At 47.7% G+C, this 24,409-nt stretch overlaps 1 protein-coding gene across 1 annotated transcript in view; it reads right to left on the reverse strand.

Annotated features, from left to right (window-relative positions):
• DDX11 (DEAD/H-box helicase 11) overlaps positions 1-24,409 on the reverse strand; it is a 31,055-nt gene that overhangs the window by 200 nt on the left and 6,446 nt on the right. Inside the window, exons 8-26 of the mRNA XM_054988385.1 lie at positions 23,321-23,408; positions 22,660-22,865; positions 19,598-19,750; positions 19,441-19,487; positions 17,800-17,879; positions 16,298-16,342; positions 16,088-16,155; positions 14,820-14,858; positions 13,800-13,920; positions 13,295-13,429; positions 12,878-12,990; positions 8,174-8,246; positions 6,839-6,942; positions 5,269-5,418; positions 3,573-3,641; positions 3,335-3,435; positions 2,410-2,494; positions 1,310-1,385; positions 461-615 (exon numbers count right to left, since the gene is read on the reverse strand). Of these exons, the coding sequence (XP_054844360.1) occupies positions 461-615; positions 1,310-1,385; positions 2,410-2,494; positions 3,335-3,435; positions 3,573-3,641; positions 5,269-5,418; positions 6,839-6,942; positions 8,174-8,246; positions 12,878-12,990; positions 13,295-13,429; positions 13,800-13,920; positions 14,820-14,858; positions 16,088-16,155; positions 16,298-16,342; positions 17,800-17,879; positions 19,441-19,487; positions 19,598-19,750; positions 22,660-22,865; positions 23,321-23,408 (1,908 nt within the window). The remainder of the gene's footprint in view (positions 1-460; positions 616-1,309; positions 1,386-2,409; positions 2,495-3,334; positions 3,436-3,572; positions 3,642-5,268; positions 5,419-6,838; positions 6,943-8,173; positions 8,247-12,877; positions 12,991-13,294; positions 13,430-13,799; positions 13,921-14,819; positions 14,859-16,087; positions 16,156-16,297; positions 16,343-17,799; positions 17,880-19,440; positions 19,488-19,597; positions 19,751-22,659; positions 22,866-23,320; positions 23,409-24,409) is intronic.

Consider the following 24,409-nt stretch of genomic DNA (forward strand, 5'->3'; position numbering starts at 1 on the left):
AGGTCACTGCTGAGGTCAGAGGAAGAAATCAGGGGTCTAATGCAAGGGCAGGGGGGAAGTGGCTGTCATCCACCTCTAACCGTTAGCAAGACGGGGCTTTGGGGCAGGCGGGAAGGAGAAGCTGAAGGCAGCCAGAGGAACGGCATGAAGCTGCTCAGAGGGAGAAGGGCCAGCGGCCTTCCTGGCAGGAAGGCAGACGGGGTCGTGAAGTTTGGCAACACGGTGGCTTTTCTGCAAGCAAGGGAAACAAAGTTCTTCCATTTATCCCAGCCTGAACAGAATTGCCAGCCGCCAAGGTAATCGATGAAACAAGAATATGCAAGTTCTCCAACCCGGCCCTGCGTTCAGAATGAACAGTATGAAAGGCCCTGGGGTCGTCTGTGAGGCTGATGGGTGGGATTGTGCTTTAGGCTGATGGAGGGAAGAATAAGGAATCGGCGGAGACTGGTCCACCACTCACCCTTCTTAAGGCGGCAAATGCTGGCCCGAAAGCGGACTTGACCTGCGTGCTGCTCCTGATCCATTGAGGCAGTTTGGTGAAAATGGCCGGGCGGGCATAGCGGTGATCTAAGAGCACAATGCTGGCAAAGTCCTTTTGATGGCGAATGGCTCTCCCTGCCAGAGAGACCCAACAGTAAGAGACTGCTCAGAGCTGTAATGGTTGACAGCACCTCGCCGTGCTTCCTCAGACCCCATCTAAGGGTCCGAGAAGCAAGAACGGAGCCTGCGCTCTACCCAGTGTGGATCCTGAAACTTAAGCAAGGAACGGGCAGGCTTTAGTTTTAGGGAACCAGCCGACAGGGACACTTATCAACAGTGACCACTTATATTGTTGTCACTAAGACCGGACTCTGGCCTTTCTTGCTTCAGTAAAGTCTGAAATCAAAAAGAAAAACACAACCCCATCACATTGAGAGGCTCCCAGGAAGGGTACAGCTGTGTTGTAGAGCAGCCCACGCTATTTCCTTATGCCTCGGCCTGGACTGACATTGATATAGCAAGAGGCTGGAAGGAAAGAGTGCCCTGTTCTCCGCCTGTTCACAAAATGGCCTCAGCCTGTTTGCCCGGAGGGGGTGGTTTTTAGCGCCAGCCCGGTAAGCAAGAGGCTCTTCTACAAGGCCAGGATGATAAGCAGTCACTTTAAGACGACACACGAGCCTATTTGCCACTTACTCTTCGGCCCTCTCTGCCCTCAGAGACTTGCACTTTGCACAGCTGCTGCCTTCAAAGGAGCTGCCAAGCTGGGCAGCAACTGCGAAGGGAAGATTAAGCCCTCGTGCCAACCCATTACATGGTTCTGCAGCCTTACCTATGGACTGGTTCACTGCTTTCATGCACAAGTTCTCGATCAGCATCCGGCCTGGTGCTTGGCCTGCAATCTTGGGCTGGAGAAGGAAAAATCAAGCAAGGGAAGGTATGAATGAGCAAACCAGCCTTGGAGCAAACCAGCCTTCCGACCCTATGAGCTAGAACAGGGGAACAGGCAGGCCAGTTTATGGCTGCTGTCCCCTGGCTCGGCTTGGCAAGTGTCCCATCTGCTGCCCCTTGTGTCTGGGATGGAGTGAATAAGCAGGGATGCATTTAAGGACTTTAGGATACCTGATGAGAGCTACCCTTAAAGATGGGGAAAGAGCATCTCAGTCCAATGTTGCCAGTGTAACAGGAAATTAAAGGCCTTTAAGAATTTAGCAGGATCAGGGGCTGTATAAAGGGAGCAAGAGAAAATCCTGGTGGAACTAAATAAGGCTTCTGCACCTGGGAAACTGCAGCATGCACATACGTTTACCACCCCCCCTCCCCAACTGCAAAAAAATCGAATAGAACCACCAGCTCTTCCTTGCTTACCAGCTCTGCAGCGTTTAGAGCTCATTTGCACATGAAAAACAGTGCGTGGATGACAACAGGAGGAGGGGCATTGAGCCTGCGCAAGTCGATCATCACAGATCACGCACGCACATCTTTCCCATCACTTTAAGCCAAGTGTCATACATTCTCACGTGGTACATCTCCCAGTATAAATGTGTGAGCCATGCTTAAGTCCAAAGTGTATGAGCCTCGCATGTTTGATCCTACAAGCCCGTTTTCATGTATTAAACAAAACAGTGGGTGCTCCAACTACTCAGACCCATTAGGCTCAAGCAGTTAACCTTCGTTCTCCCATAAGAACAGGAAATAATTTCAGCCCCTCGCATTTGCAAAGACAACTGAAGCAAAGACTGTACAGCACTTTGCCCTGAAAGTATATGATTTGTATGGCTGTCATAGGGGAAAAAAATCGTTCCCAAGAAGAGCAGGTTGGACTGAGCCACAGAGTGCCTGGTCTTTATAAGGCAACTGAGCCTTTAACCCAAATATCATCATCATCATCATCATTATAAAACACCGTTGACAAAGGACCTGAGCCTTTACCATCGTCTTATCAAGGTAAGCCATTTTCTCCTGGAGTTCTGGGGACTTGATGTTGGGGTAAGGCATGCCCACCATGACCACACACCTAGAGGGGAAACACAGTGCATGCGTGGGCGGAGGCCCACAAAAGTATCAGCTTCTGTAATTCCAAGTCACGTGCATTCGCCAAACAGCCTTGCTTTGTCGTGCCAAGTGCATTAGAAACCCATCCTATTCCCAGAAACCCTCACAATAGCACATGATAACTTCAAATAGAATAGCAGCGGAATGGGGAGGGAGGGTAACCGAGCACGTGAACGGGCTTCTTCTAGGACTGGGTCACAGTCCCAATAATGGCAGTGCCCATTTCAAATCGGGGCCCCTTCCGGCCTCGCTCAACCCACCAGGTCTTATCTCCATTAAAGGCATTTTGGCCCTTGAATGGGGGTGGGTGGGAGAAGCATAGAGAAGCAAAAGGTTGCCAGTGAAAAGTTCAAGGGCAGAGGACCTTTACAATGGCTAGAAGCTGCCCCATCTGCAGTCCCCTTTTCCTTTGTCCTGACCTTTTCCTTCATCCCCATCAGCATTGTGATTGAAGAGAGCTGGTGTGAAGTAGTGGACAGAGTGTTAGACTAGGATCCAGAACTGGTTTTGAGTCCCCACTCTGTCGTGGGAGCGCACGGGGTGAGCTGGGGCTAATCGGTCTCTTTCAGCCCAACCCACTTCACAGGGTGTTACTGAGAGGGTGAAATCACGTTGCGAGCCACTTCGGATCTCCACCGGGATCCAAATACCTAAGTAAAATATTCTGTATTCTTGTACAATGTGAAAACTACAGCTAGACTGAGGTGTACAGCATTAGAACGCGTTAGAATATTAAGTCTTTCCAGTTTCCAAAGTACATTGGAGGAATTGCAGGCCTTTGACACACAAGACTGGCATTTACCTTCCCAAATCATCGGAAAAATTGATCCCTTCGCTCATTTTCCCACCGACCACAGAAAACAGCAGTGCTCCCGTCATGGTGGTTCCTGCATGGCTGCAGCGCTGCCCAAAGAAAAGCCCCCAGTGGGTTAGCACAGGCTGGAGAAGCAGGAGCAATCCAGGCAGATGGCGGCCGGGGGGGGGGGGTCTGCTCCACTGCACAGGTGACGCCCAAGCTCCGTAGCCCCTCCCTTCCTCACCTTGATGCACTTGGCATATTCTGCCAGCACTTGCTCCACCTGGTTTGCTCTCTTTGGCTCTTGAAATATCTGATAAAGACACAATACGTTTGATGTCAGCAGCAGAGAAAAGTTTTGCTGTCATTCTCAAACACCACATAGGGAGAGTTGTGAATAGATGCTGTGCTATCAGAGGAAAAACTGGACTTCGGATCAGATCCAGACTAAACTGGCAATTTCTACCAACTCCACCTTCCCTCCCACTACAGCCCCCTCCTATTTCATTCCCCCCATTCTTCCAAATTGCCATTTTGTGGAGATCAGCAGGATGCGGGGTGGCGGGGAGGCAGGATGGTCCCACGTTGCTGATGGAGGTTAGCCTGGGATTCATCCCTTTGGTACTGGATGCTAAATTCAGCATCCTTCCAATCTTTTAAGTTTTTCATTTAAAAAAATTCTTGGAAATAAAGGTTTAAATCTCTGTCGAACCATGATGCTCACCCACTGGAGGCAAAACCACCATATCTCAGCCAAAATTAGTTCACAGCATTGTTGTGCAGTTAAAACAGTGGCTACGAGATCCAGGGAGGAGGAATTTAATTCAAGCCAGTTTCTAGATGCATCAACTGGCAATGAAGCCAGAGTGGTTATGCAGACAGGGGCACACGGTGCCACATATGGGCTGCCTTCCCATGATGAACAGCCGAATAAGTTATAAAATAGTAACAACAACAACATTTGATTTATATACCGCCCTTCAGGACAACTTAACGCCCACTCAGAGTGGTTTACGAAGTGTGTTGTTGTTATCCCCACAACAATCACCCTGTTTGGTGGGTGGGGCTGAGAGCGCTCTATGAGAGCTGTGACTGCCCCAAGGTCACCCAAGCTGGCTTCAAGTGGAGGAGTGAGGAATCAAACCCGGTTCTCCAGATTAGAGTCCTGCTGCTCTTAACCACTACGCCAAACTGGCTCCCCAAAATAAGCATCTGTGTGCAGAGCCACTCCAGATGCCTGGTTTAGACAAGTTTCAAAAGTCAGTCAATCCTCTGCACGGCTGGCCCCCGCTTCTGTTTCTGGCTGCTCGGTAAAACAGCAGGGATGAGCACGGGCCACGTGCTGGTCTCTCCAAGACTCCTAGTCAAAAGCAGCCTAGAATTGCATATGCACACAGACCCCTCGCTAACACCATCCCAAAAAACAACACTGTCATTTATATTAAACAGTTTCTGTAATTTCCAAATCAAAACAGGATTGATTTTGTTGGATGACCTTATCTAACCTATTTACTTTTAACAACTGGCACGGCGTCGTGTGTTTCCACTGAGCTTGCAGACACAGGCTCTGGCATACAGAACTGGAGTTGGATTTGCTAAAAATGTAGACGGTTCCTGATTCCAGGCTGGCTTGTACAGTTTCAGCCTGCCTCTTACACAAACAAGCCACGCTTTCTGCGCTTCCAGGAACCACGCACCATTTAATATAATTTAGATCCAAGTACAGTGGTCAGTCGCCCGGCAAGGATCGTTTATTCATTGTTGGGTGAGGATTGGCTATATAAACATCCTCCCTGCTTTACCATGCCAGCAATGGGAAACGCTGGAGGGGAGAGAACAAGTAGCGGAGCAGAAGTCCATAATCAGCAGATGATAACAGTTTCAGCTTGGAATGATTCACCTCCGTTTAAAGCCCCCACAGCACTGGGCTGTGCAATTACCTTCTTCTTAGCAGCCAGGCGGGTGAGCAGTCCAGTCTTTTCCCAGTGCACATACACCTGTTTCTCATACTCGTAGGAGGGAAAGAAGCATACCACACCCCCAGGGACGACGTTGCAGAGGTTACAGAGAATTCGCCCTGTCTCCTCCATCTGAAAGAGAGAGAGCAGCCAACTCAGTCCCTGGGGCACCACGCTTGACTGCCAAAGCCTAACCTCGGAGTTATAAACACGGTGAGCGGCCAAGGCTCAACCGTATTTCATGCAACTTCTTTCACTTTCTAGAGGAAAAAGAGGATACGCTTGTGTTTCAGCTACTGGCTTATATAGCTGGGATTGCCCAGCCAGAGCAGGGACAACTCAAGACTCAGAGGTTGAAGGTGACAAAGCGGCAGGAGTGAGCGCACCAAGCATTGTTACCAGCCGCCAACTGGAGGGGGAGTGTTGCCCCCCCAGACTCTTGTCATCTGGAGCCGGCAACCCTGCCCCACGGATGGGTCTTAATGCTTGGCGATTTGCAATCTGGGGGCAACTGTCCATTTTAGACTTTATTGTGCTGACTGGTATGTTTTAATCTAATTTACGCTATCTGTTTTTATTGTATTTATTACCGCCTATGATCTGCTCTGAGCTCGCTTGCGGGGAGAGTGGAATATAAACTGAATAAAGTAATAAAAACAGTAATAAATGTTACTTACTGCCCCCCACCCTCCGCCATACACACACCCACATACTCATCTTGCAAGTGATTCTATGACTGATTTTGTAAAATTCTAAACTGCTCTGGGAAGGACTCTAGCTGAAAAAGCAGGATATAAATGCACATTAAATAATTAAGAAATAAAACCTGATGGGGTGCACTTCCCTATGTATGCCGGGAAAACAGGCCTCATTGGAAGTTCCTCCTCCACAGCAGCCTTGACAGTTTGCATTATTTGGATTTTCAGCCTTTGTAAGCTGCTTCAGAAGGGAGTGTGTATGGGGAGGTATTTTGGGATTTTTTTTAAACTTGAAGGGCCAGGATAATTTTTTAAAACCAGAAACAAGCTTCCCACACTATCTAGTTTGCCAACTGCTGTATTCAGAGTTCCTTCAAGCAAATCCTCTTATTCTGTTTTAAATACAGCATATACACATTGACACAGTGGCACACAGCTGGTTCATGAGCACACTTGAGCGGTGCGTTCCCTTTTAGTGGAGGAGCAAAGACAAGGCCTCTACAGGGTTGGCCCTGCACAGGGACCTCTCGTGCCAGGTGCTACATTAAGGGGGAAGAGGGGAATACACATGGCTCTGCCTGTACCTTGCAAAAAGGATCCACAGCCCTGATTCCTCCGTCTTCGAGAGTAAAGAGGCATTGTGGGGGCTTGCCAGGCTGAGAAACTTCCAGATCCAACAGCAAAGCAAAGGGGACCGTTTCAAGCTCCCTAATATACATGAAGTGCCTGCCTTTGGCCTTTCGCGTCAGGGATCAGCACTCACCCAAGTGGATTTTTTTTAAAAACTTAAGATAGATGACACTTAACCACTACTTAACAGCCAAAAGTAACAAACAGAGAAAAAATATACAGACCATCTGAGGAAGGTTTCTCTTCTCATAGGTGAACTCCAGCTGTTGACCGGATGGGCCACTGCAGAGGACGATGGGCAGAATGTTGTCTGGGGGAATCACATGACCTGATGATACAACAGGCCGAAGGAATTAAAGGGAAGAAAGCTAGGCTAGTGTTCCTTTGCATGGTTTCCTATAAGCAGGCTGGCAACAGGAAGCAGCAGGATGCTGCCCATCACTCTCTCAAACAAGTAGTGCACATCATCTCTGTCCCGTGTTGTAGGCAGGGCCCGGGGCCCACCATGCCTCATCCCCCCCAGCGGAGACGGAGAGAACACGTTCCCAGGGGCTGGCCATCCACTGGAGCTGGGGGCACCTCCCCAATGTTGCACACCTCCATTGCCAGCCCCCTAGGTAATCACACCTCCAGCCCCCTAGGTAGGGTTGCCTAGAGGACGAGCCATTTTTGCTTATAAGCCAAGCCAAGCCTGGCATGATAAAACTCCTGGATCCATCCAGCGCCCAGCTCCTAACAGAAACAAGCTCTGTCTCTAAGATGCACATTCATTTCCAAGGGGTCATCACTTGGCGTGCAAGAATCTCCTTCCTCATCTGGGGTGGATTATCACATTAGCTGAAATAGAGGCCAGGAGATTGCAAGGATGCCCAGGGACCTGTGGGCATCCTTGGAAGCCATAACTTGTGCGGGCTGGAAAGGAGGGGGGGGCATGTGGTCACAGTACTAGGACACTCAAGCAGCCACTTCGGAAGTCCGCCTGCCTGCCTGCATTCTGCTTTCAGATGAGCCTGACTTATGCAGCCTACTTAAAATCATTCCTTGTTTTGAATGTCTGTCCACAAATCCCATTTCTGTAACGACATCTTCCATCTCCAAATTTCTCCAAAAAGAAACATTTTACCCAGATTTTCCCAACTTTGGGGAGGAACGGAGAGACGTTTCCCTGAGTCTAGGTCGTGTGGGATGTCCTACGAGTGCACGCGCATGTGGAAATGGAGACCTACTGAACTCAACAGGACTTATACCCCAGCTAGTGTGCAGAGAATTACAGCCACAGGTGTATTTCCCAGCTTGGCTTTTCATGACAGACTATTCCTTTGCTCTCTCTTTTCACTGGAATGTACATTCATCAGCTTTTGCCGGCTAAAGTTGGCTGGGATTCCCTACGCAAAGTGTAGGCAGAGGTGAAAGACAATTAAATCCCTTTTTGGCTGCAATATTTTGTAGGAAAGCAGGTGCTGATATTGCTCCACATACCACCGTAGCAACCATCAGGCAAGGGCTGCCCAGCCCGCGGGAATGCCGCGCAGAAAGCACTCCCTTGCACCAGGACTCACCGCAGGAGAATTCCTCAATCCTGCCAGCGCTGACACCTGTGCACGTGAGCAGCTGTTCCCGGAAATCGGCCACCTGCAAAAAGATGCTCTTAGCAAGCCTCAAGCAGCAGGCAGTGTTAGAAGCACTCTGTCTTTGGGGGGAACAGCTAAAATGACAGACTCCTGCTCCTTCTCTATTAAGCAGATTAAGGTCTTCATGATAGTTCTGCATAATTTATTCTGCTAGACATAGAAAAGAGCAACAGACAGAACAGAAACCCAGCCTGCTGACCACTGGAGATTTTCAACAGGAAAGAAGAGACTTTAAGAATGAATAGAGCATGGTTCCCAGTCCTGGAAAACACCAGGCTAACAAAATACTCTACATTCTACAATAGCCCTGCAGAGAAGAGTAGCATATCAAGCACCAATCCATATGCAAAAGAACCTCCTCAGGATACAGTGAAGCCTCCCACCATTAGCATTCCACACCCTGGGAAACTCTTATAGGATGACTCAGCCCAACCCCACCTTCCTGAGTAGATATAAATTACCTGCCAACATCTTTTCCACACTGTGACACTGAGAGATCTCTGGCTTTTGGTGCTACACCTCTGAAGATGCCAGCCACAGCTGCTGGAGAAACGTCAGGAACTACAACGCCAAGACCACGGCTATACAGCCCGGAAAACCCACAACAACCATCGTTCTCCAGCCGTGAAAGCCTTTGACAATATATCACACTGGAGATTTTACTCAGCAGTGCCTCTGACTCCTGAGAGTCCACCAGGCATCACTCACTCGCTTTTAAGTATTTAAGGCTAGAAACGGAAAGTCAGGATTCCCAGGCAGCTGGACTCTGCAGCTAATGCATCACGTTCCGTGGGCCCTCCTGCAGAGACGTAGCAAAGTAGCAATGCGGTCTATGAGAAATAGACTGTTCTGTGATCTTGCACAAGTCCCATTTTCCCACAGGCTTGAGACGAGACTGGCAGGATAGGAAGAAGAAATTACCCACCTCCTGAGATTTAGGAGGAAGAGAACGGGTGATAAAGCCAATGCAGAAGCGAGAGAGAAAAGAGGCAAGCCTACATCGAGCTAGAGAATTAAAAGTAAGACAGGTATCCCACTGAAATCATCAGGGCGTCTTCTGTGAACTTGACCTTCTTTGGTTTCCAAAGGGCTTCCCCCTCCCCAAACAGATCTACTTACTCCACTGACCTCAATTGAACTGTTTCATATGCCCACCGTTCACTTGATCAGGCCTCAGAAGAAAAAAGTTAAGCAACATTCTTTATGGAAAAGGGCATTTGTTCACTTTATTACCACCCTGTCTTTCTTCCTATTATGGGTCTCAAGGTAGCTTACAATGGATTCTCCCAGCCAGGCACTGGCCAAACTCCGCTCTGTTTAGTTTCAGCATCATGTGCCTTCGGGACTCAGCAGACACGCACCTGCGGAGACGTCTTATTGAATGACATTCAATGTGGCTGTATCCAGACAGGCACAGATCTGCGCATTGCTCTGAATGCTGCCTGCTCACCAATGCGCAATCCGCATGTTAACTGAACCATGCCACCAGCCTCTCACGTTGCCCATGAAAGGACCGACCTGCAGCAGCTACACCAGAAGACCAGTGTGATTGCCGAGACGGCGACAGCAGGGCCATTGGGTCCACTCTGCCACCGCGAGCGGCGCTTTCCCCAGTTTTACAAAGCGACGTGCACCTTGACTGTTCCTCCTCCCCCCATTTTGTCCCCGAGCTCCAGCTCCAGATGGCGCAACGCATCCTGAATCCCAACCAGCCATCCCACCAGCTGTGTAATTGCAGTGAAGAGCAGCAGTGCCACCATGTGGCCCCACAGGACCGGATGCTGCTCGCAGCCCTTTGCCGCAGTCTCACAATGCCAAGATCGGGTTCTGATGTACTTCAGTTACTAAGGGCTTTGCATCCTCTTTGCTTTTAGAGACTCAGGGCAGGACACAAAGTCCAGATAACATACTTACATAAATCATTTCCCCATTTCTTTTCTCTAAATAAAAATAGCACTACTGGAGTAACCACTAGACTCCCTTCCTGTATGGTTAGACTACTGGGAGAGGAAAAATCAGACAAGATGTAGAGCGCCCGTCCATCTCTCTGCCTCTCTCAATAGACTGAAAACATTAATATCATTCCTCCATCTCTCACCCAGTGAAGACACCCCCCCCCCTCAACCCTCACTACCAGGTCCCAAGCCACTGGATAGAAAATGCTGATCAGATTAAGGAGTGTCACTCGTCTGGCAAAGAACTCTCGTGCCTACACGGGAAAATACCACCCCCTTCTTCCAAAAAGCTGCTTGGAGAGATCTTGCCTCCGGCATCCTTTTCCTGCAGAATTGCTGCTCTTACTGAACTGCAACTTTAACTTGCTAAGTACTGCAAAATGAACAGGGTCCCACAGCATAAAGAGTAAAGATTGTATTCCAGCATAAGTATACCACAGCTCTAGTCAATGAAAGTTCATGCTGGAATACCATCTTTTAAGTCTTTAAAAGGTGCCACAAACATCTCTGTTTATTTTTTGCTAACCGGGCTGCCACTGTGGAATTAAAAAACCCAGATTAATCCTGCCTACGGACGTTATTAACAACCCAAGAAAGCAAACATATATTGACTAAGGATTTGCCACATTCTGCATTTGTTTCATTCCTTCTTTCCACATTTTCTGGACTGCAGCTCTTTATTGAAGGGAACATTTCCCACCCAACCCCCAGGCTTCTGTGGAAAGACGCTGGAACAAAATATTGAACATCAGTGCGTTCTGTCAAAACTGGCTCTGCTCTCAAGGAGTTGCTCATTTTGCCTTGCCTACCCTGGAGCGTCACTCATATACTGCCAGCAGTCACAGCCCAGATTTGAGAGGGCCTAGCAGCAATGGTGCCTTCCGCTGTACCATTACTGAAATGCTGATGTTTCTTTCAAGCTCAGGTTGCTGTTTCAAGTAGTCTTGGGATCCAGGGCTCATCAAAAGCTGCAGACAGCCGGAGGAAATAGGGCAAGTTCTACACACTTGAATGCCAACTGGATTTTATATATAAAAGACTGGCAGAGCGACTCAAAGGTAACATCTTTCTAAAAGGAGATTCTCCAGTCCTCCATGGTGAAGTCATCTTTCATAAAAAGCTCCCCCCCTTCACAAAAGGTCTGGGGGTGTCTGCTTAAGCGGAAAAAGACCCTTTGAAGCATTCATGATATTAATGGATATAATTCAACCTAGTCAGAGAAGCTAAGCAGAGTTGGCCTTGTTCAGTCATTGGACGGGAGATCTCAAAGACCAGAGTTGCAGAGGCAAGCCATGGCAAACCACCTCTGTTAGTCTCTTGCCATGAAAACCCCACCAGGGGTCGCCATAAGTCAGCTGTGACTTGAGGGCAGAATTTCATTTCATTTTGATCCTGCAAAGTAATTACTGCAGCTCATCAGAGGTGAGGTGGTGTGACATTGTGCTTCAAAACAAGGATTGTCATCCAGGAAGTGTCTGGTTCTAATCTTACTCGAGCAGCCCCACACCTCTCGGTTCCTAATTATCAGATCCATTTATCCCCAAGTGCTAATGAAACCTCCATGTTTACAGGCAGTATATCACTAAATACCAGGTGCGGGGAGGAAGGGCAGCAAGAGGGGAGGCTCCAGTTTCTGTGCCGCTGCCTGTAGACCTTCCAAGGGGATCTAGTTGGCCACTGTGGGTCTCTAGACTAGATGGATCCTTCATAGCAGGGCTGTTATTTCAGCACATTATTTTGCCACTTGAGATGCAGGAAAATATCTTGTCTCATGTTAGATGCTACCCACCAGTCTTTGGTCAGTCATTCTTCTCTGTGGCCAAGGCACCACACAGGGCCACTACGAAGACCGAATGGGGTATGCTGGAGAAGCATCCCGGCTTAGGGTTTCAGCTGGGCATCCCTCATTCCAAGTGTGCTTCGACCATGAAATCATGAGTTGGCTTCAGGCAAGCTGGACACACCCAGAGCCAAGCTACAAGTGACGCCTGACACAGGCTGGATGCTTGTCAGCTTCCCTCAAGTTTTGATGGGAAATGTAGGCATCCTGGTTTTACAGCTTGGCTCTCCATTACAGCTGCAAGACCAGGACGCCTACATTTCCCATCATAACTTGAGGGAAGCTGACAAGCGTCCAGCCTGTGTCAGGCGTCACTTGTAGCTTGGCTCCCAGTCTCCGTACCCTACTCGCAATACTATTAGTATTCTTTACAGGGCTGGTGTAAAAATAGTGGGGGGAAAGCAGCAGGACTACGAAAACTTAAAAAGGAAAAAAAATGCAGTATTTTCTCTGGGTTCCTTCCCATTTTCTTTATCCCTCCTTCATTTTAACATAACAAACCAGGGAGATAGGTTAGAGAGGAAGGGAGACAGGCCTCAAGTCACGCAGTAATACATTGCGGGCTCCCCCAGGCAGTCCTAGTTTGACACCTTGACTCCTACCCCACGTTGACTCTCAAAAGCTGCATGCAACCCATTCTAAATTCCGTGACCCGAACCAACTCTTGCAAATTACTCATCCTGGTTTTACACTGGCATGGTTAAAAATCCCATTCTCTTCAGTGCGCATTACTGCTTCCCAATGATACCAAGGACCCACTATTGTCTAAACAGGGACTCTCATTTAGAATCAACGGCCACATGGACTCAACCAAAGCTTAAGAGAGACGCTGCTCACCGGCTGCATGGTGCCACCCGCGATGATCACAGCCCGACACTCCTTCAACACCTTGGCAAAATGTACCGCTGGGTTCAACAAGAGGAACCTCAGGCTGCTCTGAGCTAAAGTGCCTGGGAAAGAGAGAGAACATTGTTGTTCGCAATGCAAGAAACTTTCCAAGAAGGGAAATGGAAGGATGTAATAAAATGACGCCAGAGGGGCTCGGCAATGGGAGTTCTAGGAGCTGCCCCTAGAACTTTTCAATGTTCTGGAAGCATGTAAGAGCATTATTAGATAATACTTCTCTAAGAAGCCGCCAAGCCCTAAAATAGAAAGAGCTCGACTCACTCCTGGCTCCGGGACAAACGTCACCCCCGAAGCTTAAGTAACCCATGGAAGTCTTTCTTCAGACAATGCCATCAGCATACAGAGTACCTTGCCTGGTGAGAATGACTCTCCCATCTTGATTGGCAGTGGTGAGTGCAGCCAGGAAGCCCTCAATGTGCATCAGAGGAGATGCCATCTTGGGCGGGCCATCTTCAGCCTCTTCAGGGGAGCTCTGTGGACTGCCTGTCAATCAAAGGCTACATTCAGATGGAGAGCCTAGTCCCTGGTGAGTCCAGCAGTACTGAAGTCAGAAGACTGTTTTCAGCCACAGCACAAAAAACCCACGCTACTTGGGCCACATCTCAATGTCGCTCACAAGAAAAAGGACACGGGAGGAAAGATATAAAGCTACGTTTTGCCCAGGGGTGTTTTTTGTTTGCATGCCCACATGTTCTTTCATTGAAATGAACGGCCAGCACAGCTGGGCAGGGGAAGCTCCATATATGCAAACTTCCTGCGTCCATTAAGAAGTTATCAGACTGGAAGCAACTATCTTTTTCCTGCCTCTTACGGCCTGCTTCCTTCCAGGTCATGGCTCCTGGGTCTCGCTCACCTTCCTTTCTTGGCTTCCCAGTCAACGTTTGCAGGAAGTTCTGCAGGCCAGCCATCTTCTGTTCTTCTGGCCTAATCTTCAGAGCTCCAGAGGCTTCGTGTCTTTCCACAAACCCAAACAGCTGTCAAAAGCAAAAGGGACAGAAGCTGTAAAGAGCGAACTTGGTCTTGGCCACATGAGCACAAATTAAGCACTGCCCATAACTCTTTCTTAGCTTATCAGTCTCTTATACAAAACCAGTGGGATTTCCCAAGCCAGACCTGACCCTTCTTCTCCTTGCCCAGACTGACAGACAATCTCGCAGCTTTTTAGAAGCTATCCGTCACAGCAACATCAGAGACCAGACAGCTCTTGGGGGAGACTACAAGCCTTGCTGGCAACACTCAGGATTAATCAAATGGGCCCAGACCCCTTCAGCAGAGATGTATAAACAGGCCTGAACTAAAACAGGAGGGATATTTTCATAAACATTTTAATCAGTATCAGGAACTGGTAAGAAATGGGAGCAAAGTGTTCACCCTGTTCTGGAAGCATTGCCCTAAATAAGGTTTGATTGCCCTCACTTATGTCTTCTTGCCAACTACATGATCCCTGATTGGCTAGGACCATTTTTGTAACCAGCCCAGGAATTACCAGCTTGTAATGCGCTTTGTGTGGGGCTTCCCTTGAAAACAGTTTGGAAACTTCACCTCATTTGAAATGCAGCAACCAGGGCATTGTCAGGGGTGGGATACAGGGATCATTATCACCCCAGTGCCGAAAGATCTGTACTGGCTGTATCTTAAGGCTCACTGCTACTGTTTTCAAAGATGACTAAAATGGGTTTCAGCCTTCAAGGTTGCAGAGAGAGATTCGAAAATGCTGCAGCAACATCTGCTGAGATCTACAAAGGGGGCGGAGGCAGCCAAGCAGGGTTTCTAGTAGACACGAGACAGAGCTTCACCACTCGAGACAATTCTTTGCCCATCTCCCTTGACCGCAAGATCCGCTTAGCTTGGTACAAGGCAGTAAGAGCAATACCTTTCTGCTGATGAGGCTCCTCTCACAGTAGCGCTGAACCTGTTCGAAGGAGAGAGAACAGGCACTGAAAGGCTCTTCCCCACAATCATGCTGAACTCCATTTCCGTCTTGGCAGGGCTGTCTCATCTTCCCACCCTCCACTAACCTGCCCAGGAATGGGGGTAAGGTGCATTCATGGTCTGGGGTTAGATTCAAAGTGAGACTTTTAGGAGGCAGAAGCTGGCCGTGCCTCCAGGGATTCAAGTACGTTCCGGTGTGAGCTCTCTCTCTGCCACTGCTGAGCACATGCCCAAGTAGAGCCTCTTCTAGAGGAAGAAGCCCTTCTACTTTGTTCCACAATGGCCAACACAAACATCCCTAACTTGGTGGAGTGCACATTGCTTCAACCTCCCATTTCCTCCACGGGTGAGCGAGAGCTGACTCTAGCCTCCTTTTCAAATGGACACACACTGTCACACACAAGAGAGAGATGACAGAAAGACACGATCGGCTCGATGCTGCCAATCTCCCTTAATTCCCCACCAGACCACGACCCCCATCCGTGTGCCTTTTGTCCATGCAGATCCCGTAATTCCCAGGATACCCTTTCTGGTGACCTCCTCCTTTTTTCACCAGCAAGCAAGAGGTTTGAATCCAACAGGAATAACAAAAAGGTATAAAAACATGGCAAGCTGGGAAGGTCTCCGACTCTGGTGGGACTGAAGGACCTCTGGTAGAAACAATGGATACATTTTCTCCTCTAATAGAGTTCACAGTTCTTGTGCATTACCCTAGATTATCAGCAACGAAGCGTGGCTGAAACATCCAGAAGTTTCCTGAAGAACTGGTGACCCAGGCAATGATAGCCAGTTTTGTGTAGTGGTTACAGTGCTGGACTAGGATCTAAGAGACCCAGATTCAAATCTCTACTCTGCCAAGGAAGTTTGTTGGGTGACTTTGTATCAGTCACACACACTCAGCCTAACCTACCTCACAGGGTCGTTGTGAGGATAAAATGGAGGAGAGGGGAACGGTGGAAGCCGCTTCAGATCCCCACTGGAGGGAAAGGTGGAGTATAAATGAAGTAAAACATACATAAATAAGCCAGCTAACATCCAGAGTTTAACATTCCATCCATCTTTATTAGTTAAAAAAGAGGTAAGCACAAATCTCGCAAGATAGCATCTGACAAAAAGACACCATTCAGGGCCCAGGTATGACGTTCTAGGACTGCAACTCGTTCTAGGAGTGCAACTCTAGACCTCAGCACAAGCCACGAAGCTCCTTACCTTGAAGAGATTGATATTGTCAATCTCACACTGGAAGAGAAAGTCATTGATAGATTTCAACTGAGTCCCTAAAAGAGAAGAAAGGCCAGGCATAAAACGCCAAGCAAAGGCAGAGATGTGCGCATGGGGGCACATTTGTACATGATAAAGAGTTCCCAGCCAAACGGTGCCATTTTACACACCCGAGGCAATCGCAGAGACACAACCTACCTGCTTGGGGAATGCTCTGAGTATTTGGGTTTTGTGTCACATTTCCTGTTGAATATAGAAGAGCAGAGAAAGGATTTATTGTTCTCACTTGAATTAGCTATTCTGAAATAAGGCTCTGTTTTCCAAAGAAATTTAAAGGAAGAATTCAGTCCTAGGAGGAAACTGAAAGCAGTTAAATAAAGATAATTGCCACAATAAGTATAGCTAGCTTAACTAGGAATGATGTTTCTATGAGCATGAATTTAGTGGGAATGCAGAGTAACCTTATTTAGGGTTACACTCGTGGTGTCCAACCAGAGGTTCCACAACTGGCTGCAGCCAATGGCATCTTGACTACTGATGTGGTCTTTAGACAGGCTGCTTTTCATGCGCCTGCTCAGGGATACACTGTCTTCACTAACTACAGATTCTAATGTGCTTCTCTAATTGAAATGTCTATTGCATCGCGCCTAAAACATTTTTCTCAACAAGCTAATTCTCAATGGATTACATTAAATGGGTAGTCGTTACATTGCATTAGATGGGTAATGTTGACATGCTTGTATGAAATATATCCCAAGCAAGCAATATTTCTCCCCTGAAAAGAAAGTTTTGTTTCCCTCTTTAAAAAGAGGATCTTCTCTTTAGGAAATGCCTAGAAAACAGAAGGAGCCCAAGTCTGGCAAAGAAAGGCTTGTAAGGAATGGGTGTGGTCACATGATCAAAGGAGGGGAGGAGTCAATAAAATAGGGTGGCGTAGAGGGGGCAAAAAGGCAGGGTGAGTTGCTGCAGAAAGAGAGGAAAACCACAATACCAAAGCTAATTGAAAAAGCCTACCTACACAGTTGTTGCCACACTATACCAAATTTGCCAAAAGCTTAAGAGAGCCATTTGCCAGAATTTCCAGGAAGCGAAGCTCTCTGATCAAAAACAGGGAAGGACCATTGGGACATGTCAGTTTGTTTGGAACTTGATCCTCTCCTGAGGGTGTAAAAAGTAACACCCAATGTAAGTCTCCGTTTCTGTATCTGAGCTTCTTGGGATCCCCCACTTAGGTAGCTCAGGACCTGAGCTGTCCTGTCACTTTTCTTTGCCTCTGTAACTCCAAGGGGTTATTTCCCACTGTATGTCCAGCCAGTTAGTTAATAATTGAAGGTGAGAAGAATTAAGGGAGATCCTGAAGAAGGTGGTGTTCAGAGTAGGGCTAGGATGGGGAAGGGGTTGAGTAACAGGGTTAGGTAGTAAGAATCCTTCCCTTCTGTTCTTGCCCAGGTCTGCATCTCTGGAATCCACTGATCTGCCTTGCTCCGTCAGGGAAATGCAGAGGCTCCCAGAACAATGGATGTCTCTACAGCCCAAACAAGAGGAGAGACTGAATTGCACCCTCTTACCTAAATCTCAGAACGTGATTTTGCTTGGAGCTCAAAATGAATGGGGTACCTCTGGGGGAAAGGGGGGTGCTAAGAACAGCAGCGATCTGTTCCCAACCAGGTGGAATTTAGCCGACCTAAACTCTCCCTTACCTCCAAGAACAGTTACAAACTTCTCCAGCAAGAACAGGATCTGCTTAATGTACATCAGGTTCTTTGCTTTCAGGCGTTTCCTATGAAAGAGGACCATGACACACAGTCAAACAATGCCCAGAAGAGAATTCTTCCCTATTTTGGGAGGGGGGGGGGGGAGAATTGCAAGGCCACATTAGGAGAGTTATAAATAATGTCCTACGCAGCCAAATATTACTAGTGTGATACCATCTTCATTATGTGTGTTTCCACTTAGATTAGAACTTACTGCTAAAAGACACAGGAAACTTGCAAAGAGTATGAGCTATGAACCAGGCAGTTCCCAATTCAAACCCTGCCCCACCAGGTGGCCTTAGTCAAGTACCCCAATCTTTAGGCAGCAACACACGATAACCATTTCTGATGGCTTCATCCCAGATGGGTTAACAGCTGGGTGAAACTGGTTCAAAGCCAAGAAGCAAACTGGATGACCCTGGGCCAATCTCTCTCACACACACACACACACACTCAACCTCGCCTACTTCACAGGGTTTTTGTGGGGCCAGAACACGGAACGGCTTTTTGGAGGAAAGGACAGGATGAATGGTAGATAGATGACATTGCTATAAACTATTTAAGAACCAAGCATGTATTGATCTTTCCCAGACATTCAGGGCTTTTTTTCAGCTGGAACGTGGTGGAACGGAGTTCCGACACCTCTTGAAAATGGTCACATGGCCAGTGGTCCCGCCCCCTGATCTCCAGACAGAAGGGAATTTAGATTGCCCTGTTTGGAGATCAGGGGGCGGGGCCATCGGCCATGTGACCATTTTCGCCAAGGGCAATTTAAACTTTAAAAAACTCCCCCCTTGTTCCAGCTGACCCAAAGTGACATCATTGTGCGGTCTTGAGTTCCACCACTGAGTTCCATAACCTCTTTTCCCAGAAAAAAAGCCCTGCAGACATCCATTGCCCAATCAAGATCTGGAAGAATACACACAGATGATGCAGCCCACATGGTGGCAGGCCTTTAAATCTTATCACAGTACCACAGGATGAAGCCACAGAAAAATGGCCACCACACCTCTGCTACACTGTCCGAAGGATAACTCTCGCATCATTACCACAATTTGCGGAAAATAACACAGACCCACTTTCTAGAGTTGGATCGACTACAGCATGTCTTCACATGACATTTTCAATTTGGTGCAAAAAAACCAAGTGTTTTTAAATCAGACAAGTGACAATATCCCAATTTATTCCTCTGGGAGTGTCTATGCAACTAATGAAGACTATAAACACACTTAAAATGGATTTTTAAAACATTTAAATTAAAAGCAGCATTTAGTAAATAACTGGTTTAATAAAAGCAAACATGGGAAAATGTAGTTTGGAAAGTCTTAACATTGAAGCAAGGCAATCTAGGAAACAGAGTTAACAGCTGCTTTTTTAAAGGGAGAATTCTGAAGTTAATCATGATAAAAGACATACTAAGTCCTCTGTTTTATTACTATGGATCTTCTGCTTCTCCCCGTTCCAGGAGACCGAAAGACTCACAGCAATACTAAGGTACCTTTGCACCTCCAACGTGCATTACTGCTAGCACCCTTCCTCATGGAAAAGGCTCTTTGGGAATCACAAATTAGCTGGGAATATCCTCACCTGTACCGTTCCATGTATTGTAAGAGCTGGGAATGGGCACAGCACAGCTACGATGGAAACAAAAAATTGGTATTAAGGCAGTTTGCAAAAAAAACCCTTGTCAATCTAAAGGTTTCCTGGCAGAGTATCACAGCAGAGACTGCCCAGCCTGACTCACCTGAGAACCGCTAACCTGAGCACTGTAAATGCAGCTGATGGTGTCTACGAGGTTGTGGGCTTCGTCAATGATCACCACTTGATCTTTCAGTTTGATCCCGGATGCGTTTCTGGTGGCTTCATGCAGAAGCATTTGATAAGGCAACACGACCAGCTGCAGGAGAGAAACAGACTTTACGAGAGTCGTGAACCCCTCGTGCTCATGGTAATTTTTCCCATTTGGGTCTTATTTTCCCTGCTTTGTATACCTTCTCCTTCATGAAGTAAGCTCCCCAGAAGCTTATAGCAGCCCCTGTCTGAAGAAGTGAGCTGTGACTCATGAAAGCTCATACCTTCCCACAAATTTTGTTAGTCTTACAGGTGCTCCTGGACTCTTGCTCTTTTCTACTGCTACGGACAGACTAACATAGCTACCCATCTTGATCCAGCATCCCCACCAACATCCTTGCTTCAGCCTCCGCCAGCTTAATGGAGAAGGATGTTGCCATCTTGTTGCCTGCGGAGGGAGGCGAATTCCCCACCTTCCTCCTCCCCAAAAACCCAGGGCAGCATTAAGTGGCCCCCTTTCCAGTCTGAGGGGAAATGCCAACTGCCCATCAAGGCAGCATCCCCAACCTCAGCCACGTGCACTTGGGGGGGCTTATGCAGAGCACCAGGTGTTGCCTGCGCGGGGACCCAAGACAAGCCGAACTGTCGAGACTGACTGAAATGTAAGCCCCCCCAGCTAGAGAACAACGTAACAAGCCACGTCAGGATTTTTCTCTTTATTCTTTTGAATTTCTCTCTCATCTGTACTGAACTTCATGCACCGCCCCTTTACCCTTCACGTGTGGCATACATAATGACTCGAAAGGTATGCCGAGACTCACTGTTCCCCTTGCAACTTTTCCTGTAGCCCACTGCACCCCTCTTAGTTGGGGTTTCGTTTCCTTGACTACTGAGATTCTGAATTAAATTAAAGCCAGCCAGTGCTGGATTTATGCACCTCCTCCCCGCTTACTTAATAAGGGGCGGGGGCTGTTCTGGGGGTCCTTTGCAGAACTTTAATGCCAGAATGGGGGTGGTTAACTACTTGGTCCTCTCAGTCCTTTTTGGTTAAACAGAATTGGGGGAAAGAGAGGGCTGATCTGCCAGGTAACTGCCCTGCTGAGCTCCTGAAAGCGTTTCCTCTCCCTTCCTGTACAAAGGACAAAGAAAAATCTGTCAAATTTTGTATTACCTGTTAAATGAAGAGATTCCTGGTACAAAGGGGAATGAGGGACACTTCATACATTAAGGGTTTTCAGATGTAAGCTTGAGTATGAACAAGCAGGGACAAAGTGGCCTCTGAAAGTGTGCTCAATGGAGCTCTCAGTCAGTCCTGGCTTCCTAATGAGCACTATGATGTGCCTTTGGAATATAATGTGTGAAAATGCCTCCCAAGAAAGACATGCAAAGCAGGAAGCAGCAGCTAGCCAGCCCCTTTTCCTCTACAACAGTGGTCTTCAAGCTAGGGCGTGTGCGTGCATGCGTGCGCACACACCATCAAAATGCAGCTGACTTATGGCGACCCCTTATGGGATTTTCAAGAGACTTCAGAGCTGGTCTGCCATTGCCTGACTCTGCATGGACTTCCTTGGTGGTCTCCCATCCAAGTACTAACCAGGGGTGATCCTGCTTAGTCTTCCAAGATCTGACAAGATTGGGTCAGCCTGGGCCATCTAGGTCAGGGGTGCAAGCGCCTACAGAGGAGCCGTATTTGGCTTGGACCGGCTGCCAATGCACATGAGTAGAGGGAGGGCTCTATACCAGGGTTTCCCAGACTGCAGGTCTGGCTCTGAAAGTGGGTCGCAAAGCCTCTGAAAGTAAAAACCATCCCTAATGGTGGCTCCTGCCCTTTGCGCCCTTCTCTCTCTCTCCTCTTTCATTTCTAGCTTCTCACCTTGCCATCCCCCTTTGCAATAATAACGAATGGGAACGAGCTGCCTGGCAACTAGTACCTTTACTACCATAGGTGGAAGGAAGGGGGGGGGAGCTGGAGAGTGAGCAGGAGCTGCTCAGCGCATGGAGAGGAAGAGAGAAAGTGGCCAGTGCAAGCATCGGCCCTGCCTTGGCACTGCTCCTTAGCAGCTCAACCTCTTGCTTAACCTCCTGCAGTATTTCCGTGTCTTCTTACTGCTCTGCGAGATGTATTGCACACAACCACTTGCCACCCACCTCTTGGCCGACACCCGCCATCTTCTCACATCTCCTCAACCGCACCCTGCCCCTTTCTCAATCTCTTGGGCCAGCCCCGAATGGGTCACCATACACTATAAATTTGGACTTGTGGGTCACGATGCCAAAAAGGTTGGGAACCACTGCTCTCCACCCCCCTGCCTCATTTTGGGCGCATGCTGTGGCTGGTAGCTGAGGCTGCTCAGCAGAGGAAAGGATTTGTCTTTTGCATAAGCAGCCTCTCTAACTTGGGCTTCTTTTCCCATCACCTGTTTGCCGCTTAGTGGATCTTATGCTGCCACCTGTTGGGTCTCAAATCTGAAAAGGTTTGAAGAATCTGCAGGGTTGGGAAGATCACTCTAAATAGTAAACACCAACAGATTTGTTCCGAAGCCAATTACAGAAACACGGCCAACTAAATGTAACTGATTCAGGCAGATGATTAAATGTGGGTATCACTGGAGTCTCCATGCAGGTGCCTTTCTGAACCACTGAGGACATGGTGGGCCTTGAGGGCCTGTTCTGCTAAAAGAGGTGCTTTCTTCTGGTGCAAAAAGTCTCTTCCATTAGGGGAATGCTCTGCTGGCAGATCCATAGGATTCAACTCACTGGCACTCACTTGTTGTTTAATACTCTCTCTCTATTACAACACGCCCAGAACCCAAACAGCCCCGAACAGATAAGCGCTTCAGTCTCAGCTCTTTTGACCTTACTTATTTAAATTCAAACATGCAATCTCAATGTGTAGATTTTGAGTCATTTTAGAGCTCTGTCTCGGATGAGTATTTTAAGTGTTGCTTAACAGATAATTTCAAGAACATATTTTTCAATTGCTAGAGACCCATTTCCTTCCAGCACTGGGGCTACCTGAGCAGCTGGAATGGCAAAGCGGCTTCCGTAGTACGGACAGGCTTTGGCTTCCTTCCCCAAAGTCACCAGCTGCTCGATATCCTTCACCTCCACCAAAACCTCATCCCGAAGAAACTGCATGTGCTCGTATGAGTAAAACGGACACGCTGCTTGGCTCAGGCATCTCTTCTTCCTCTCTGCCTCCTCTCCCATGCTCTTCTTCTCTGAAGGCAAACAATTCAGAGGGAAAAGGCTATGGGAGCCCCAGACCAAAAAAAGCACAAATATTTACATACCGAGCAACATCAAATATTGCACATACACAAGCAGGTTGTGATAAGGGCCCTACCTTTTACTTATCTGGAAGTGCCCTGTGCATGCACCTACCATTTTAAAAAGTCAAATCTACACTAGGATCTTGCCCCCCAACTAAGATTTGGAGCTCCTGACCTGAATTCAGACAGGCAAGGGTGGAAAGGAGGATTTGGGGAACAGAAGAATGTGAGCAGATGTAGCCCCCATGGATGTGAAGATGAGGACCGTAGTAGAACATTTACATTGCACATAAAGGTCCCAGAGGTTGGCTGCTCAGCATCTCCAATTAAAAAAGGATCAGATAAATGTAAACCTGCGACCCAGAAGAGCTGCTGTCAATGAGTAGACTCAAACTCCATCATACCATGTTTATTCTTCTGCATCTCCATGCAACGATCATTGATAAGCTGAACAGCTCCCAGCCGTCGCACCTCCTCGTTCACACACAGGTTCTGAGAAAGATGCACAAAAGCAGAGACCGGGAAACTAAGGCATATTTAAGTGCGTTCCCTCCCATGGGGACTCAGAATGGGCCGGACAGAACACATGTGTTCTGAAGTGCCATCCATGTTTACAAATGCACAAAGCCAAGAGGAAGGCTGTGGCACTGCAGATGTTGAATAAGCAGTTCCCAGTCCTGGGAAACTGATCTCTGGCACAGAATTTGGATTCCCAGCATACCGAATTCCCTTCTTTTGAAATAAAGTTCAAGTTTGCATCCCGGAATGTATAAGAGCAAATAAGAAGCAGCAACAAAAATGACTCCGTTATCTATCCTTTTGCTGGCATTTCATTATGAAAACGATTGCTTGAACTCTCAAGTGTCACAGCAGCTTATGCCATTCACGAGCATTCTCTGTGGTGGCTCCCTCACTTCTGTCTTTCCAAAGAATGTGCAAAATAAGAGATGTTCAGGAAGGAATTTTCATAAAAGGATTGGAATTGCAGTATAATGCAAGAGTGCAGGAGAGTTTTTTATAAGGGAGCTGGATTGTAGTCTACTGCGATATTTATTGTCTCTCTTGTCTTGTTTTAGTGCACTGTCTTCTACCTTTGTAATCTACTCTCTAGGTTGTTTACAATGTGTCTTGCCTTAGACCATTTTCTGTTTGCGTTGTTTTCTAATTCTGTAAACCTAGCACTATTGCATCCTTTATTAGATGTCCGATGCTATATGACTGAGTTGTTTTGCAATCTGCCTCGAGTTTCAACGATAAAAGCAGGTGATAAATGAAGTAAATACATTTCTAAGTGTGGAGCTGCAAGGGTGGAATCGAGATGAACTCACGGTAGCATTCAGTTCCCTAGCCCTGCTCCACACCATTGGCTGCTGCACGTGCGTGATTGTACATAACATGACAACACAGCTCCCTGATATTACAGGGAAAGGAAGAAGAACTGTGTGCCCAGATGCTGGTCTGGGGTGCAATACCTTGTTCAGTGTCCCATCCAA

Source organism: Eublepharis macularius, chromosome 9 (assembly GCF_028583425.1).
Source record: "Eublepharis macularius isolate TG4126 chromosome 9, MPM_Emac_v1.0, whole genome shotgun sequence".
Classification (NCBI taxonomy): Eukaryota; Metazoa; Chordata; class Lepidosauria; order Squamata; family Eublepharidae; genus Eublepharis; species Eublepharis macularius.